A 19,988-nucleotide genomic window follows, 5' to 3' on the forward strand; every position below is an offset into this window, starting at 1 on the left:
CCCCTATATAGTACACTACTCTTGATCAGCTCTGGTCAAAAGTAGTGCACTATATACAGAATAGAGTGCCATTTGGGGGACAGACCAAGTCTCTTATCCCATCTTGATGGGTTGTGTGGTGGTGGGGGAAGATGAAAAGAATGACACATTTGTTTCCATTCCAGCATTCAGCATAGTAATGCAGCTACAGGCTCTCAGCACCCTATTCAGGTGTTACCTCTACTCTGTCTCCACCTGACTCTACTCTGTCTCCACCTGACTCTACTCTGTCTCCACCTGACTCTACTCTGTCTCCACCTGACTCTACTCTGTCTCCACCTGACTCTACTCTGTCTCCACCTGACTCTACTCTGTCTCCACCTGACTCTACTCTGTCTCCACCTGACTCTACTCTGTCTCCACCTGACTCTACTCTGTCTCTCTCTGACGCTACTCTCTCTGACTCTACTCTGTCTCCACCTGACTCTACTCTCTCTGACTCTACTCTGTCTCTCTCTGACTCTACTCTGTCTCCACCTGACTCTACTCTGTCTCTCTCTGACTTTACTCTGTCTCTCTCTGACTCTACTCTGTCTCTCTCTGACTCTACTCTGTCTCCACCTGACTCTACTCTGTCTCCACCTGACTCTACTCTGTCTCCACCTGACTTTACTCTGTCTCCACCTGACTCTACTCTGTCTCCACCTGACTCTACTCTGTCTCCACCTGACTCTACTCTGTCTCTCTCTGACTCTACTCTGTCTCTCTCTGACTCTACTCTGTCTCTCTCTGACTCTACTCTGACTCTACTCTGTCTCCACCTGACTCTACTCTGTCTCCACCTGACTTTACTCTGTCTCCACCTGACTCTACTCTGTCTCCACCTGACTCTACTCTGTCTCCACCTGACTCTACTCTGTCTCCACCTGACTCTACTCTGTCTCCACCTGACTCGACTCTGTCTCCACCTGACTCGACTCTGTCTCTCTCTGACTCGACTCTGTCTCCACCTGACTCTACTCTGTCTCCACCTGACTCTACTCTGTCTCCACCTGACTCTACTCTGTCTCCACCTGACTCTACTCTGTCTCCACCTGACTCGACTCTGTCTCCACCTGACTCGACTCTGTCTCCACCTGACTCGACTCTGTCTCCACCTGACTCTACTCTGTCTCCACCTGACTCTACTCTGTCTCCACCTGACTCTACTCTGTCTCCACCTGACTCTACTCTGTCTCCACCTGACTCTACTCTGTCTCCACCTGACTCTACTCTGTCTCCACTCTCTCTCTGACTCTACTCTGTCTCCACCTGACTCTACTCTCTCTGACTCTACTCTGTCTCTCTCTGACTCTACTCTGTCTCCACCTGACTCTACTCTGTCTCTCTCTGACTCTACTCTGTCTCCACCTGACTCTACTCTGTCTCTCTCTGACTCTACTCTGTCTCTCTCTGACTCTACTCTGTCTCTCTCTGACTCTACTCTGTCTCCACCTGACTCTACTCTGTCTCCACCTGACTCTACTCTGTCTCCACCTGACTTTACTCTGTCTCCACCTGACTCTACTCTGTCTCCACCTGACTCTACTCTGTCTCCACCTGACTCTACTCTGTCTCTCTCTGACTCTACTCTGTCTCTCTCTGACTCTACTCTGTCTCTCTCTGACTCTACTCTGACTCTACTCTGTCTCCACCTGACTCTACTCTGTCTCCACCTGACTTTACTCTGTCTCCACCTGACTCTACTCTGTCTCCACCTGACTCTACTCTGTCTCCACCTGACTCTACTCTGTCTCCACCTGACTCTACTCTGTCTCCACCTGACTCGACTCTGTCTCCACCTGACTCGACTCTGTCTCTCTCTGACTCGACTCTGTCTCTCTCTGACTCTACTCTGTCTCCACCTGACTCTACTCTGTCTCCACCTGACTCTACTCTGTCTCCACCTGACTCTACTCTGTCTCTCTCTGACTCTACTCTGTCTCTCTCTGACTCTACTCTGTCTCTCTCTGACGCTACTCTCTCTGACTCTACTCTGTCTCTCTCTGACTCTACTCTGTCTCTCTCTGACTCTACTCTATCTCCACCTGACTCTACTCTGTCTCCACCTGACTCTACTCTGTCTCCACCTGACTCTACTCTGTCTCCACCTGACTCTACTCTGTCTCCACCTGACTCTACTCTGTCTCCACCTGACTCTACTCTGTCTCCACCTGACTCTACTCTGTCTCTCTCTGACTCTACTCTGTCTCTCTCTGACGCTACTCTCTCTGACTCTACTCTGTCTCCACCTGACTCTACTCTGTCTCCACCTGACTCTACTCTGTCTCCACCTGACTCTACTCTGTCTCCACCTGACTCTACTCTGTCTCTCTCTGACTCTACTCTGTCTCTCTCTGACTCTACTCTGTCTCTCTCTGACTCTACTCTGTCTCCACCTGACTCTACTCTGTCTCCACCTGACTCTACTCTGTCTCCACCTGACTTTACTCTGTCTCCACCTGACTCTACTCTGTCTCCACCTGACTCTACTCTGTCTCCACCTGACTCTACTCTGTCTCCACCTGACTCGACTCTGTCTCTCTCTGACTCGACTCTGTCTCTCTCTGACTCTACTCTGTCTCTCTCTGACTCTACTCTGACTCTACTCTGTCTCCACCTGACTCTACTCTGTCTCCACCTGACTCTACTCTGTCTCCACCTGACTCTACTCTGTCTCTCTCTGACTCTACTCTGTCTCTCTCTGACTCTACTCTGTCTCTCTCTGACGCTACTCTCTCTGACTCTACTCTGTCTCCACCTGACTCTACTCTGTCTCCACCTGACTCTACTCTGTCTCCACCTGACTCTACTCTGTCTCCACCTGACTCTACTCTGTCTCCCTCTGACTCTACTCTGTCTCTCTCTGACTCTACTCTGTCTCTCTCTGACTCTACTCTGTCTCTCTCTGACTCTACTCTGTCTCTCTCTGACGCTACTCTCTCTGACTCTACTCTGTCTCCACCTGACTCTACTCTCTCTGACTCTACTCTGTCTCTCTCTGACTCTTCTCTGTCTCCACCTGACTCTACTCTGTCTCCACCTGACTCTACTCTGTCTCCACCTGACTCTACTCTGTCTCCACCTGACTCTACTCTGTCTCCACCTGACTCTACTCTGTCTCCACCTGACGCTACTCTGTCTCCACCTGACGCTACTCTGTCTCCACCTGACGCTACTCTGTCTCCACCTGACGCTACTCTGTCTCCACCTGACGCTACTCTGTCTCTCTCTACTCTGTCTCCACCTGACTCTACTCTGTCTCCACCTGACTCTACTCTGTCTCCACCTGACTCTACTCTGTCTCCACCTGACTCTACTCTGTCTCCACCTGACTCTACTCTGTCTCCACCTGACTCTACTCTGTCTCTCTCTGACGCTACTCTCTCTGACTCTACTCTGTCTCCACCTGACTCTACTCTCTCTGACTCTACTCTGTCTCTCTCTGACTCTACTCTGTCTCCACCTGACTACTCTGTCTCCACCTGACTCTACTCTGTCTCCACCTGACTTTACTCTGTCTCCACCTGACTCTACTCTGTCTCCACCTGACTCTACTCTGTCTCCACCTGACTCTACTCTGTCTCCACCTGACTCTACTCTGTCTCTCTCTGACTCTACTCTGTCTCTCTCTGACTCTACTCTGTCTCTCTCTGACGCTACTCTCTCTGACTCTACTCTGTCTCTCTCTGACTCTACTCTGTCTCTCTCTGACTCTACTCTATCTCCACCTGACTCTACTCTGTCTCCACCTGACTCTACTCTGTCTCCACCTGACTTTACTCTGTCTCCACCTGACTCTACTCTGTCTCCACCTGACTCTACTCTGTCTCCACCTGACTCTACTCTGTCTCTCTCTGACTCTACTCTGTCTCTCTCTGACTCTACTCTGTCTCTCTCTGACGCTACTCTCTCTGACTCTACTCTGTCTCCACCTGACTCTACTCTGTCTCCACCTGACTCTACTCTGTCTCCACCTGACTCTACTCTGTCTCCACCTGACTCTACTCTGTCTCCACCTGACTCTACTCTGTCTCTCTCTGACTCTACTCTGTCTCTCTCTGACGCTACTCTCTCTGACTCTACTCTGTCTCCACCTGACTCTACTCTGTCTCCACCTGACTCTACTCTGTCTCCACCTGACTCTACTCTGTCTCCCTCTGACTCTACTCTGTCTCCCTCTGACTCTACTCTGTCTCTCTCTGACTCTACTCTGTCTCTCTCTGACGCTTCTCTCCCTGACTCTACTCTGTCTCCACCTGACTCTACTCTGTCTCCACCTGACTCTACTCTGTCTCCACCTGACTCTACTCTGTCTCCACCTGACTCTACTCTGTCTCCACCTGACTCTACTCTGTCTCCACCTGACTCTACTCTGTCTCCACCTGACGCTACTCTGTCTCCACCTGACGCTACTCTGTCTCTCTCTGACGCTACTCTCTCTGACTCTACTCTGTCTCCACCTGACTCTACTCTGTCTCCACCTGACTCTACTCTGTCTCTCTCTGACTCTACTCTGTCTCTCTCTGACTCTACTCTGTCTCTCTCTGACGCTACTCTCTCTGACTCTACTCTGTCTCCACCTGACTCTACTCTGTCTCCACCTGACTCTACTCTGTCTCTCTCTGACTCTACTCTGTCTCTCTCTGACTCTACTCTGTCTCTCTCTGACTCTACTCTGTCTCTCTCTGACTCTACTTGACTCTACTCTGTCTCCACCTGACTCTACTCTGTCTCCACCTGACTCTACTCTGTCTCCACCTGACTCTACTCTGTCTCCACCTGACTCTACTCTGTCTCTCTCTGTCTCTACTCTGTCTCTCTCTGATTCTACTGTCTCTTTCTGATTCTACTCTGTCTCTTTCTGATTCTACTCTGTCTCCATCTGACTCTACTCTCTCTCTCTGACTCTACTCTGACTCTTTAACATGCAGGGGTTACCTCTACTCTCTCTCTCTGACTCTTTTACATTCAGGGGTTACCTCTACTCTCTCTCTCTCTGACTCTTTTACATTCAGGGGTTACCTCTACTCTCTCTCTCTGACTCTTTTACATTCAGGGGTTACCTCTACTCTCTCTCTCTCTGACTCTTTTACATTCAGGGGTTACCTCTACTCTCTCTCTCTCTGACTCTTTTACATTCAGGGGTTACCTCTACTCTGTCTCTCTCTGACTCTTTTACATTCAGGGGTTACCTCTACCTCTACTCTGTCTCTCTCTGACTCTTTTACATTCAGGGGTTATCTCTACTCTGTCTCTCTCTGACTCTTTTACATTCAGGGGTTATCTCTACTCTCTGACTCTACTCTGTCTCTTTCTGACTGTTTAACATCTTGGGGTCACCTCTACTCTGTCTCTCACTAACTCTTTAACATTCAGGGGTTACCTGTATTCTGTCTCTCTCTGACTCTAACGTTCAGGGGTTACATATTCTCTCTCTCTCTGACTCTGCTCTGTCTCTCTCTGACTCTTCTCTGTCTCTCTGCCTCTAACCTTCAGGGGTTACCTCTACTCTCTCTCTCTGATTTTACTCTTGCCTCTCTCTGACTCTACTCTGTCTCTCCCTGACTCTTTAACATTCAGGGGTTACCTCTACGCTGTCTCCATCTGACTCTACTCTGTCTCTCTCTGACTCTACTCTCTCTCTCTCTCTGACTCTTTAACATTCAGGGGTTATCTCTCTTCTGTATCCCTCTGACTCTACATTGTCTCTCTCTGACTCTACTCTGTCTCTCTCTCTCTTTCTGACTCTTTAACATTCAGGGGTTACCTCTACTCTCTCTCTCTCTCTCTCTGACTCTTTAACATTCAGGGGTTACCTCTACTCTCTCTCTCCCTCCCTGACTCTCTCACATTCAGGGGTTACCTCTACTGTCTCTTTCGTACTCTCACATTTAGGGGTTAGCTCTACTGTCTCTATCGGTCTCTCTCACATTCAGGGATTTTCTCTGCTGTCTCTCTCTGACTCTTTAGCATTCAGGGGTTACCTCTACTCTCTCTCTCTCTGACTCTTTAACTTTCAGGGGTTATCTCTCCCTTCTCTCCCTGACTCTCTCGCATTCAGGGGTTATCTACTGTCTCTCTCGGTCTCTCACATTCAGGGGTTATCTACTGTCTCTCTCGGACTCTCACATTCAGGGGTTATCTACTGTCTCTCTCGGTCTCTCACATTCAGGGGTTATCTCTACTGTCTCTCGGATTCTCTCACATTCAGGGGTTATCTACTGTCTCTCTCGGACTCTCTCACATTCAGGGGTTATCTACTGTGTCTCTCGGACTCTCTCACATTCAGGGGTTATCTACTGTCTCTCTCGGTCTCTCACATTCAGGGGTTATCTCTACGGACTCTTTCAGACTCTCACATTCAAGGATTTTCTCTGCTGTCTCTCTCTGACTCGTTAACATCTTGGGGCCACCTCTACTCTCTCTCTCTCTGATTCGTTAACATTCAGGGGTTATCTCTGCTCTGTCTTTCTCTGACTCTCTCACAATCAGGGATTATCTCTACTGTCTTTCTCTGACTCTCTCACATTCAGGGATTATCTCTACTGTCTTTCTCTGACTCTCTCACATTCAGGGATTATCTCTACTGTCTTTCTCTGACTCTCTCACATTCAGGGATTATCTCTACTGTCTTTCTCTGACTCTCTCACATTCAGGGATTATCTCTACTGTCTTTCTCTGACTCTCTCACATTCAGGGATTATCTCTACTGTCTTTCTCTGACTCTCTCACATTCAGGGATTATCTCTACTGTCTTTCTCTGACTCTCTCACATTCAGGGATTATCTCTACTGTCTTTCTCTGACTCTCTCACATTCAGGGATTATCTCTACTGTCTTTCTCTGACACTCTCACATTCTGGGATTATCTCTACTGTCTTTCTCTGACTCTCAATTCAGGTGTTATGTCTACTGTCTTTCTCTGACTCTCTCACATTCAGGGATTATCTCTACTGTCTTTCTCTGACTCTCTCACATTCAGGGATTATCTCTACTGTCTTTCTCTGACTCTCTCACATTCAGGGATTATCTCTACTGTCTTTCTCTGACTCTCTCACATTCAGGGATTATCTCTACTGTCTTTCTCTGACTCTCTCACATTCAGGGATTATCTCTACTGTCTTTCTCTGACTCTCTCACATTCAGGGATTATCTATACTGTCTTTCTCTGACTCTCTCACATTCAGGGATTATCTCTACTGTCTTTCTCTGACTCTCTCACATTCAGGGATTATCTCTACTGTCTTTCTCTGACTCTCTCACATTCAGGGATTATCTCTACTGTCTTTCTCTGACTCTCTCACATTCAGGGATTATCTCTACTGTCTTTCTCTGACTCTCTCACATTCAGGGATTATCTCTACTGTCTTTCTCTGACTCTCTCACATTCAGGGATTATCTCTACTGTCTTTCTCTGACTCTCTCACATTCAGGGATTATCTCTACTGTCTTTCTCTGACTCTCTCACATTCAGGGATTATCTCTACTGTCTTTCTCTGACTCTCTCACATTCAGGGATTATCTCTACTGTCTTTCTCTGACTCTCTCACATTCAGGGATTATCTCTACTGTCTTTCTCTGACTCTCTCACATTCAGGGATTATCTCTACTGTCTTTCTCTGACTCTCTCACATTCAGGGATTATCTCTACTGTCTTTCTCTGACTCTCTCACATTCAGGGATTATCTCTACTGTCTTTCTCTGACTCTCTCACATTCAGGGATTATCTCTACTGTCTTTCTCTGACACTCTCACATTCTGGGATTATCTCTACTGTCTTTCTCTGACTCTCAATTCAGGTGTTATGTCTACTGTCTTTCTCTGACTCTCTCACATTCAGGGATTATCTCTACTGTCTTTCTCTGACTCTCTCACATTCAGGGATTATCTCTACTGTCTTTCTCTGACTCTCTCACATTCAGGGATTATCTCTACTGTCTTTCTCTGACTCTCTCACATTCAGGGATTATCTCTACTGTCTTTCTCTGACTCTCTCACATTCAGGGATTATCTATACTGTCTTTCTCTGACTCTCTCACATTCAGGGATTATCTCTACTGTCTTTCTCTGACTCTCTCACATTCAGGGATTATCTCTACTGTCTTTCTCTGACTCTCTCACATTCAGGGATTATCTCTACTGTCTTTCTCTGACTCTCTCACATTCAGGGATTATCTCTACTGTCTTTCTCTGACTCTCTCACATTCAGGGATTATCTCTACTGTCTTTCTCTGACTCTCTCACATTCAGGGATTATCTCTACTGTCTTTCTCTGACTCTCTCACATTCAGGGATTATCTCTACTGTCTTTCTCTGACTCTCTCACATTCAGGGATTATCTCTACTGTCTTTCTCTGACTCTCTCACATTCAGGGATTATCTCTACTGTCTTTCTCTGACTCTCTCACATTCAGGGATTATCTCTACTGTCTTTCTCTGACACTCTCACATTCTGGGATTATCTCTACTGTCTTTCTCTGACTCTCAATTCAGGTGTTATGTCTACTGTCTTTCTCTGACTCTCTCACATTCAGGGATTATCTCTACTGTCTTTCTCTGACTCTCTCACATTCAGGGATTATCTCTACTGTCTTTCTCTGACTCTCTCACATTCAGGGATTATCTCTACTGTCTTTCTCTGACTCTCTCACATTCAGGGATTATCTCTACTGTCTTTCTCTGACTCTCTCACATTCAGGGATTATCTCTACTGTCTTTCTCTGACTCTCTCACATTCAGGGATTATCTCTACTGTCTTTCTCTGACTCTCTCACATTCAGGGATTATCTCTACTGTCTTTCTCTGACTCTCTCACATTCAGGGATTATCTCTACTGTCTTTCTCTGACTCTCTCACATTCAGGGATTATCTCTACTGTCTTTCTCTGACTCTCTCACATTCAGGGATTATCTCTACTGTCTTTCTCTGACTCTCTCACATTCAGGGATTATCTCTACTGTCTTTCTCTGACTCTCTCACATTCAGGGATTAGGGATTATCTCTACTGTCTTTCTCTGACTCTCTCACATTCAGGGATTATCTCTACTGTCTTTCTCTGACTCTCTCACATTCAGGGATTATCTCTACTGTCTCTCTCTGACTCTCTCACATTCAGGGATTATCTCTACTGTCTTTCTCTGACTCTCAATTCAGGTGTTATGTCTACTCTGCCTCCCTGACTTTCTCACATTCAGGGGTGGTGAATTACCCAGCGATAATTCTGTGCAGTCTTATGTATATGAATTATGAATAATGTATTTTAGAACAGTTTTTTCAGAAGGACACACCATAGCATAACATTTAGCATTCTGTGTTGTTCGGACACGTTTGGGTGATACCTCACTGTTTCACCCTGTTTAAAACGTGTTCTTTCTTCCCAACTTGACATAGAATGATTTGATATTAACCAGATTTAATTTAACATTAAAGATGAGATCCGCAGTGGGGAAACAGAAGCACTGGCTGCCCCATCACCACTCTTATTGTTTTTGTTGCTGAGCAGGGAAAGCGTCGCACAGCATGTTAAAAAAGAAAGAAGTGCAATCTATATTGTGCTCTTCTATTGTGCGTGCGATGTTGGGGGGGAAAACAGTGTTTGTTGTTTGCAGAAGCTTCTTTGTTGTTCTTCAACAGATGTGTCACCATTAAGGATTCCAGCCTTAATATTTGTTTGTCCTCTAGGGCTCTATGTTCAGTAGCCAGACCCCAGACTCCTACAACCTCTTCCTGACCAGCGCAGTGACCGACGGAGTTAAGCTGTGGGACCTGAGGACACTCAGGTTGGTTGGTCAAACTCTACTGGTTCTTAGTCCGGCACTCTGTTCATAACCACTGTTACCCTATCCTCCTCTACTGAGTCTCACTGTGGCAGCATTCACTCTCTACCACTCTCATCCTCAACAGACTCACCCTCAACTGACTCTAAACCACAACTGAGTCTCCCTCTGGCAGCATTCACTCTCTACCACTCTCATCCTCAACAGACTCACCCTCAACTGACTCTAAACCACAACTGAGTCTCCCTCTGGCAGCATTCACTCTCTACCACTCTCATCCTCAACAGACTCACCCTCAACTGACTCTAAACCACAACTGAGTCTCCCTCTGGCAGCATTCACTCTCTACCACTCTCATCCTCAACAGACTCACCCTCAACTGACTCTAAACCACAACTGAGTCTCCCTCTGGCAGCATTCACTCTCTACCACTCTCATCCTCAACAGACTCACCCTCAACTGACTCTAAACCACAACTGAGTCTCCCTCTGGCAGCATTCACTCTCTACCACTCTCATCCTCAACAGACTCACCCTCAACTGACTCTAAACCACAACTGAGTCTCACTCTGGCACTCCGCACCATGATTGCACTATTTCTCATGCAGTTGGAATCACTAATCCTTTTCACTCACACACACTTGATTTTTCACATTTTTGAGACTTTGATTACTGATTAACTGCACATTGACAGACCAAGAACTTCAAACCAACTGCCATCCGGAACCATTCAAAATCTGCGGGCTATATAAAATAAGTACTTTTAAATATTTGATAGCTAAAGCCGGAATTGACTCCACATGTGGTTTAAAATCATTTGATTTCTTTCCATTTCCTCTTGCTACAGGGAACCTGAAACATGTCCTCCACTGAGAGCTGGTGAGACTTTTCACACTTTCAGAGAGAGAGAGAGAGAGAGAGATATTTGGCAGCTTTTTTCCTCCCTGCTCTTGCAAAAAAAAAACATTTTTTCCCCATCTCATGCAGTTTCAGTGTGGTGGAAGAAGCTTTGGGGGATAGTTGCAAAGGCACAAGTTGCTTATTGCTTGCTTTTGGCTAAATTGATAACAGCGTGGCACTTTCAATGCCAAGATTGTGGGTTCAATTCCTGCACGCATCACATACAAAAAAATGACAATATGTACTGTAAGTCTATTTGGAGAAAAGGGCTGTAATAGTTGTTAAACCCAGGTCTGAGATAAGTGCTGTGTAGTTGTTAAACCCAGGTCTGAACTAAGTGCTGTGTAGTTGCTAAACCCAGGTCTGAGATAAGTGCTGTATAGTTGTTAAACACAGGTCTGAACTAAGTGCTGTGTAGTTGTTAAACCCAGGTCTGAGCAACCGTAAAATCTGAGCTCTTCTCCACCTACCAGCACTCCATTGTCTTTGCCCCATGATGTAACTAAGCTGGTCCGGGTTTGTTTTAGCTGTCTTGCCAACTCCTATGGTCACTGTCAACAAGATAGCACAAACGGATCTGGGACCGGTCTATATTTGAACTACAGGACATCTGAAAACAATCAGTATCCCAAATAGTTTGGCTTATGCATTTGTTAAGGATGAGTCTTAAAGTATTAGCACTAATTCAACGTAAATCATGACAAAGCTTTTGGCTGAGTGCCAGCTGGCCTAGGTGTTAATAATCTACTTTAGAGCAGGTGTACTCCTCTTGCTGACCCTCGCATATTCAAAGTATTGCTCGATTTCATTAAATATTCTATGACACGAGAATTTTAACAAAAATATCAGACAAAAATGTTTTGCTGCCCCTTTAAGGTTACCTTGGTAACAGGGCCACTGGAGTCATCAAGTGTGCCTGTGAGGATATCACTAGCAGAGGCCAACGGTGTCTCTTTTTGCTAGCAGTGACTCAAACAACTCAAACAATGAAAAGCAACCTAGTTTGTGAACAAAACAATGTAAATGGCTAAGAAACACAAGGACAAAGTCTCACTTTAGTAGACTTTCGATTAAATTAGACCAACTTTTATGCCTGTGCCCATTGCTTATAAAAACAAATATAGCAGGACTCATAGCCCCCCAGACAGGCAGTGTTGCTGCATGAGGTGGGATAGCTATAACATTAGGATTCATATTTCTTTGTTCATTACCAGATAAGAAACAAAATGGCAGAAATACTTTGAAAACAGCTACTGGAGTATTTATTTTGCTATAAATCACAACTCGCACTTGTTCCCATACTTGACTATCTTTATTAAATGCTCACACCTTAGAGCCCGGAGTGTTACCACGCGCCAACGTGGCTGGTGAACTAGACATTCTTTCCCTCCAATGCCAAAATCGATCCGCATTTGGCAGGTGGCGGGTGTTAATTTTAGGCCCTGTTAACGATTACAAGCATACTCATAACATGATGCAGGCACCGCTATGCTTGAAAATATGGAGAGCGGTACTCAGTAATGTGTTGCATTGGATTTCACCCAGACATAACACTTAGTATTCAGGACAAAACAATGTATTGCCTTGCCACATATTTTGCAGTATTACTTTAGTTCCTTGTAGCAAACAGGATGCATGTTTTGGAATATATTTATTCTGTACAGGGTTCCTTTTCACTCTGTCCACCATCTCTGCAGCATTCCACCAATACGGCCTTTATGGTAGAGTGTCCAGACGGAAGCCGGTGGAGTAACTACAATGTTGTTTTCTCCTATCGCAGCCATTAAACTCTGTAACTGTTTTAAAGTTACCATTGGCCTCATTGTGATATCCCTGACTGGTTTCCTTCCTCTCTGGCAACTGAGTTAGGAAAGACACCTGTGTCTTTTCGTCGGGACTAGGTGAATTGATACATCATTCAAAGTGTAGTTAATAACTACTCCATGCTCAAAGGGATATTCAATATCTGCTTTTTTTTTACCCATCTACCAATAGGTGCCATTCTTTGCGAGTCATTAGAAAACCTCCCTGGTCTTTGTGGTTGAATCTGTGTTTGAATTTCACTGCTAGATAGAGGGAACTTACAGATAATTTTAAGTGTGGAGTAGAGAGATGAAGTACTCATTAAAAAATCACGTTAAAAACTATTGCACACCGAGTGGGTCCTTGCAACTTATTATGTGACTTGTTAAGCACATATTTACTCCTGAACTTATTTAGGCTTGGCATAACAAAGGGGTTGAATTTATTTACTCGACATTTCAGCTTTTCATTTTTAATTAATTTGTAAAAATGTCAAAAAATTTATGTAGGCCAATGACAAAAAAAATCTATATTTGATCAGAACAATTTGGAAAAAGTTGAGGGGTGTGAATACTTTCTGGAGGCACTGTAAATGCTTTTTTTGTGCAATTGAGTATTTTCATTCGGATAGTATTCAGACCCCTTGACTTTTTCCACATTTCGATACGTTACAGGCTTATTCAAAAATGTATTAAATACAAAATGTTCCTCATCAATCTACACACAATACCCATAATGACAAAGCGAAAACAGGTTTTTAGAAATATTTGCAAATGTATTAAAAATAAAAAATAGAAATACATTATTTACATAAATATACAGACCCTTTGCTATGAGACTCAAAATTGAGGTCAGGTGCATCCTGTTTCCATTGATCATCATAGAGATGTTTCTACATGTTGATTAGATTCAATTGATTGGACATGATTTGGAAAGGCACACAGCTGTCTATATAAGGTCCCACAGTTGACAGTGAATGTCAGAGCAAAAATCAGGCCATGAGGTTGAAGGAGTTGTCTGTAGAGCTCTGAGACAGGATTGAGTCGAGGCACAGATCTGGGGAAGGGTAGCAAGAAATAAATACAGTGGCCTCCATCATTCATAAATGGAAGATGTTTGGAACCACCAAGACTCTTCCTAGAGCTGTCTTCCCGGCCAAACTGAGCAGTCGGGGGAGAAGGGCCTGATCAGGAAGGTGACCAAGAACCTGATGGTCACTCTGACAGAGCTTCAAAGTTCTTCTGTAGAGATGGGAGAACCTTCCAGAAGGACAACCATCTCTGCAGCACTCCACCAATCATGCCTTTATGGTAGAGTGGCCAGACGGAAGCCACTCTTCAGTAAAAGGCGCATGAGAGCCCACTTGGAGTTTTCCAAAAGGCACCTTAAGACTCTCAGAACATGAAAACAAGATTCTCTGGTCTGATGAAACCAAGATTGAACTCTTTGGCCTGAATGCCAAATGTCACATTTGGAGGAAACCTGCCATCATACCTATGGTGAAGCATGGTGGTGTTAACATCATGTTTTTTTTTCCATCTGTAGTTACTGGGAGACTAGTCAGGGTTGAGGTAAAGATGAACAAAACAAAGTACAGAGAGATCCTTGATGAAAACCTGCTCCAGAGCGCTCAGGACCTCAGACTGGGGCGAAGGTTCACCTTCCAACAGGACAATGACCCTAAGCACACAGCCAAGACAACGCAGGAGTGACTTCGGGATAAGTCTCTCAATGTCCTTGAGTGGCCCAGCCAGAGCCCGGACTTGTACCTGATCGAGCATCTCTGGAGAGACCTAAAAATAGCTGTGCAGCGATGCTCCCCATCCAACCTGAGAGAGCTTGAGAGGATCTGCAGAGAAGAATGGGAGAAACTCCCCAAATACAGGTGTGCCAAGCTTTTAGCGTTATACCAAAGAAGACTCGAGGCTGCAATCGCTGTCAAATGTACTTCAGCAAAGTACTGAGTAAAGGGTCTGTTTGATTACGTAAATGTGATATTTCATTTAGTTTTTTAATTTTTGGGGTAAAAAAATGTTACGTCTGTTTTTGCTTTGTCATTATGGGGTATTGTGTGTAGATTGATGAGGGGGGAAAAAACAGTTTAGTCCATTTTAGAATAAGACTGTAACGTAACAGAATGTGGAAAAAGTCAAGGGGTCTGAGTACTTTCTGAATGCACTGTCTTTGAGTATTTGAATGGTAATTTGTAAAAAGCAAATATTTGATCAAATTGTATTTGAAAGTAAAATATTTATTTAAAATACTATTTTGGAATAACTGAGTTCAGTACGTGGTAAATTTGCGTCAGTGTTTTTGAGTATTTTGAAATACTTTCCAAGTGTATTTCCAAATACATCCCAATATTCAACTACTTGTTTTTTCAAATAAAGGTTATCTGAATAGTTGTTTTGAAATGTATTGAAAAGTAATTCTACCCAGTACAGCCAGAGCAGGATAGGCCTCCCCTTTGATTCTGGTTCCTCTCAAGGTTTCTTCCTTCTAGGGACTTGTTCCTTGCCACTTTGCCCCTGCTTGCTCTTTGGGATCTTGGCCGGGTTACTATAAAGCACTTTGTGATTGATAAATTGCTTCTCTCAATGAGGATTCCATTCTCTCTTATGAAAGGACTTTCATTCTTCAACACTAAATCCTTCTCAGCAGGATCTGAATGTTCACAATAACATTTTTAGAACACCCCATGTTTGGGATATAGGTCCCATTTCTGTCTATTCAAATACACATACATTATAATTAAATGAATTAAATCTCTAAAATTTCAAATGTAAACATTCCAAAGGTAGGTCTAGGCTAGAGTCATTGGCTCTGAGTAAGCCTATCCTATGTGGCTAGCAATGCCAATTGATGTCGAACTCCACTTTGCTTTGGAATTTGAACACCTTCTGTGTCTCATTATTTTGTGTCTGAGCTGAGTGAGACTGCTTCCATTGCATGTGTTCTATCCAGCCCTGGGTTCAAACAATATTTGAAATATTTTTTAAATACCCTTACCGTTTAGTGTTGTCTGCCTAGAGTGCCAGGTTGGTGGGGGTTGCACTTTTGGGACTATTCTATTGGTTCCATTGTACCAGGTAAGCTCAATCAAAATGATTTCAAATAATTTTTTAAATCCAGTTCTGGTCCTATCCAAGGCCCAGACAGTGTCTGTCAAAGCCTGATTCCGTTTAGATAAATATTTGTGCCCCGTTTCCAGGTCATGTTCTGGTCAGGGTCTTGTTCTACGGCCTGTCATATAGTGGTCCAATCCTGTCTCTCTCTGTGTGTGTGTGTGTGATTGTCTCTTAGAGGCAGCCAAATGGTGGATGTGATATTGAAATATGTGTGAGGGCTTCATTCATCTCTCTTGTCATTCCCTTCGGTCTTAATCCTTGACGATATTATTGTTCATTGCTCAATTTAAGAATCTGCTGGCGCATCACTGAGTCTCAGCAAATCCATACATAGTTTACATTTACTTGGTAGAAGTGGTTGGACAAGTTAAGGATAACTTGACCTTTTTCTTTTGTGGTGAGGCCTTGATGCTATATTATAGAGGCTGCACACCCTTGCATCCTACTCATCATGATCATTGTTCCGTGACAAAGACAAATATTTGTCTCCCTCCTCCACTCCATTTCACTTGTCTTCTTCTTCTTCTTCCTGAAGATACGTATCAGGTTTGGGTTTGTTCTTCAAAAGTCTGGTTCCTGTCAAGATGTCTTCCTCTACTCACAACCTATCACCTGACAGACAGTTTATTGAAACAGGTCAGGATATTTGATTTACCTCTGCCCCTAAGCCTAGGGTTAAAGGTCAATGTAGAATCCTCCAAGGAATGTCTCATATTGATGATGTCAGACTATTTAATCATGCAGGTGCACACATGTGACAGGCAGCTGGTCATAACATTGGCCTGTGTCAATTCATTAGTTATTAGTGTATATTTCCCTGAGCACTCTAATATTGTATGTATAACTAAACTGAGTTATTTTCCATTGTCTCAGGGTCTGTGTCCCAAATAAAACCCTATTCCAGATAGTGCACTACTTTTGACAAGGGCCTATATGGATCTAGCCAAAAGTAGTGCACAATATAGAATATAGGAAGCCATTTGGGACATATTCATTGCCTTGCTATGACCATGTGTTGACATCATGTACCTGAAAGGATTTGGTACCAAAACCCAAAGAGCTCGGAAAAGCTTACATTTTTTCCTCAAGCTTCATTAAAAAATAAAGTGACATCATCTCAGTGAAAAGAAAGAGAAAAGTGAAAATGAAACATTTTGGCCATCAGTCATATACCTTTTCAGACAGATGGAAGTATATTTGCTTGTGTTGTGTCCCAAATGGTGCAAAATTGCCTATAGTGCATTACTTCTGACCAGATCCTTATTGCCCCCTTTGACCCTGGTCAACAGTAGTGTACTGCCCTTTCAGAAAAGTCACCTAATTTCACAACTCACATGAGTTGGAACACTTCACATGGGATCACATGTAGTTTCAAGTAATCAAGTGTTGCTTTACATGTCATCTGTTACCACATATATTCACATAAAATGGCGTGATTATATCAAAATGTGTTGAAATTCATGTTGTTTTTCCATAAGGGTGAATAGAGGAAAGGGTGCCATTTGGGACGAAGCCTTGGTCTATTTGCTAAGGATTTGTTCTATATAGACATTGGCCTCATTACAAGTGACCTGTAATGTCCCAATCTCATCCAACTCTTTAAACTGCTCCCTAATGGGTCACAAACCAGAAGTGACTATTATGGCTCAGGAGAGGTGTGTGTGTGTGTGTGTGTGTGTGTGTGTGTGTGTGTGTGTGTGTGTGTGTGTGTGTGTGTGTGTGTGTGTGTGTGTGTGTGTGTGTGTGTGTGTGTGTGTGTGTGTGTGTGTGTGTGTGTGTGTGTGTGTGTGTGTGTGTGTGTGTGTGTGTGTGTGTGTGTGTGTGTGTGTGTGTGTGTGTGTGTGTCACTGGCGTAGTGTTATTTGAGCTTAACATTTACATTTACCGGTATTTCACAAGGGGAAAATATATACACTACCGTTCAAAAGTTTGGGGTTACTTAGACATGTCCTTGTTTTTGAAAGAAAAGCACATGTTGTCCATTAAAATAACATCAAATTGATTAGAAATACAGTGTAGACATTGTTAATATTGTAAATTACTATTGTAGCTGGAAACGGCTGTTTTTTAATGGAATATCTACATAGGCGCACAGAGGTCCAATATCAGCAACCATCACTACAACCATCACTACTGTGTTCAAATGGCACGTTGTGTTAGCTAATCCAAGTTTATAATTTTAAATGGCTAATTGATCATTAGAAAAACCTTTTGCAATTATTTTAGCACAGCTGAAAACTGTTGTGCTAATTAAAGAAGAAATACAACTGGCCTTCTTTAGACTGGAGCATCAGCATTTGTAGGTTCGATTACAGGCTCAAAATGGCCAGAAACAAGGGACTTTCTTCTGAAACTCATCAGTCTATTTTTCTTCTGAGAAGTTAAGGCTATTCCGTGCTAGAAATTGTCAAGAAACTGAAGATCTCGATCAACGCTGTGTACTAATGAAAACCAGTCAGTACACATCAGCGCTACATATCTCCTTCGCACAGAGTTGATCAGGCTGTTGATTGTGGCCTGTGGAATGCTGTCCCACTCCTCTTCAACGGCTGTGCAAAGTTGCTGGATAATGGCGGGAACTGGAAAACGCTGTCATACAGGTCAATCCAGAGCATCCAAACATGCTCAATAGGTGACATGACTGGTGAGTATTCAGGACATGGAAGAACTGGGACATTTTCCAGCATCCAGGAATTGTGTACAGATCCTTGCGAAATGGGTCTGTGCATTATCATGCTGAAACATGAAGTGATGGTGGCGGATGAATGACACGATAATGAGCTTCAGGGTCTTGTCACGGTATCTCTGTGCATTCAAATTGCCATCGATAAAATGCAATTGTGTTTGTTGTCCGTAGCTTATGTCTGCCTATACTATAACCCCACCGCCACCATGGGGGACTCTGTTCACAACGTTGACATCAGCAAACCAATCACCCATACGACGCCATGCACATGGTCTGCAGTTGTGAGGCCGGTTGGACAAATTCTCTAAAACCACGTTGGAGGTGGCTTATGGTAGAGAAATGAACATTACATTACCTGGCAACAGCTCTGGTGGACATTCCTACATTCAGCATTCCAATTGCATGCTCCCTCAACTTGAGATATCAGTGGCATTGTGTTGTGTAAACAAAACTATACATTTTAAAGTGGCCTTTTATTGTCCCCAGCACAAGGTGCAACTGTGTAATGATCATGCTGTTTAATCAGTTTCTTGATATGCCACATTTGTCAGGTGGATGGAGAAATACTCACTTAACAGGGATGCAAAAAATTGTACGCACAATTTTTGAGAAATAATATTTTTGTGTGTATGGAATGTTTCTGTGAACTTTTATTTCAGCTCATGAAACATGGGACCAACACTTTACATGTTGTGTTTATATATTTTTTCAGTGTATTTTCTTGCAATAGTCCTCTTTAACTTTAAAACTGTGAGTTCTAAAAGATGTGTCTGGAGATTACGTGAACTCTGTCAGATTGGTCTAAAATCCTAAATGAATCGGGAATGAGCAGGGACAGCTATTCCAGAAGGACCCTTCATGTCCTCATTACATGTAGTGCAACAAGGCCACTCATGGTCCATAAAGTTCTCTACTTTTGATAGATTTAAATAAACAATTGGAATCACCATGGTCACAAACAAACTATCAACTCCATCTGCCTGAAAGAAGAGGAATTTTGTTTCAAATATGTTACATTTAATTAAGTTATAGTGTCATAAAGCAACAGAGGAAAAGCTAAATTGCTACTCTGCATACCACTTGAAGGAAGACGAAAAATATGTTTTTTGTCAAACATGAACTCAATTCCGTCAGAGCTGAAAGAGCCGATTTGAATGGTTGTTTTTATTTGGAATTTTCAAATGAATCATGAATCATATTTTATAAACGTTTGAATTGAACTTATATATGTATTTAGTTTTGCAAAATTATGTCTGTTTTGAGTATCTGTTGTCAGCTTCGTCAGTGGCTTGTCAACTCCGTCGCTGATTGCTAACCCCCTTAAGATTATATTTTTTGTCAATATTCAGAAAAAAATATTTTAATCGCTGCAACATATGCTTAAACAATTTACATATTTGCTGTTGAAGACCTAAGGGATACTGTTTGCTTTATAACCCAGAAGAGTCTTAAGCCCTGGCGGGGTTCTACTAAGATATATGGAATTGTTTTAAGAAGGTTATACCAGGGATAATTTTGCTATTTTGATTTTGAATTTGAATATACCTTGAAGTATAAAATAAATATATATCAAAAATATTTGCTGAAAATGATTAGCCCATACAACATATTGAATAACAGATTCACTACATAGAACAACAGACAGTACCCCAAGAATTGAAAAGGAAGTTTGTTCT

General features: G+C 43.3%; 1 protein-coding gene across 2 annotated transcripts in view; it reads left to right on the forward strand.

Moving 5' to 3' along the window:
• The window catches only part of wdr27 (WD repeat domain 27), a 161,863-nt gene that overhangs the window by 63,210 nt on the left and 78,665 nt on the right, over window positions 1–19,988 (forward strand). Inside the window, exons 22-23 of one of the 2 annotated variants that reach the window (XM_046357418.1) lie at window positions 9,702–9,799; window positions 9,924–12,406. In XM_046357418.1, coding sequence (XP_046213374.1) covers window positions 9,702–9,799; window positions 9,924–9,939 — 114 coding nt within the window. In that variant the 3' untranslated portion in view covers window positions 9,940–12,406. Of the gene's footprint in view, window positions 1–9,701; window positions 9,800–9,923; window positions 12,407–19,988 lie in introns of those variants that run through there. The other variant, XM_046357417.1, reaches the window with a different exon arrangement.

This window comes from Oncorhynchus gorbuscha, linkage group LG07 (assembly GCF_021184085.1).
Source record: "Oncorhynchus gorbuscha isolate QuinsamMale2020 ecotype Even-year linkage group LG07, OgorEven_v1.0, whole genome shotgun sequence".
Taxonomy (NCBI): Eukaryota; Metazoa; Chordata; class Actinopteri; order Salmoniformes; family Salmonidae; genus Oncorhynchus; species Oncorhynchus gorbuscha.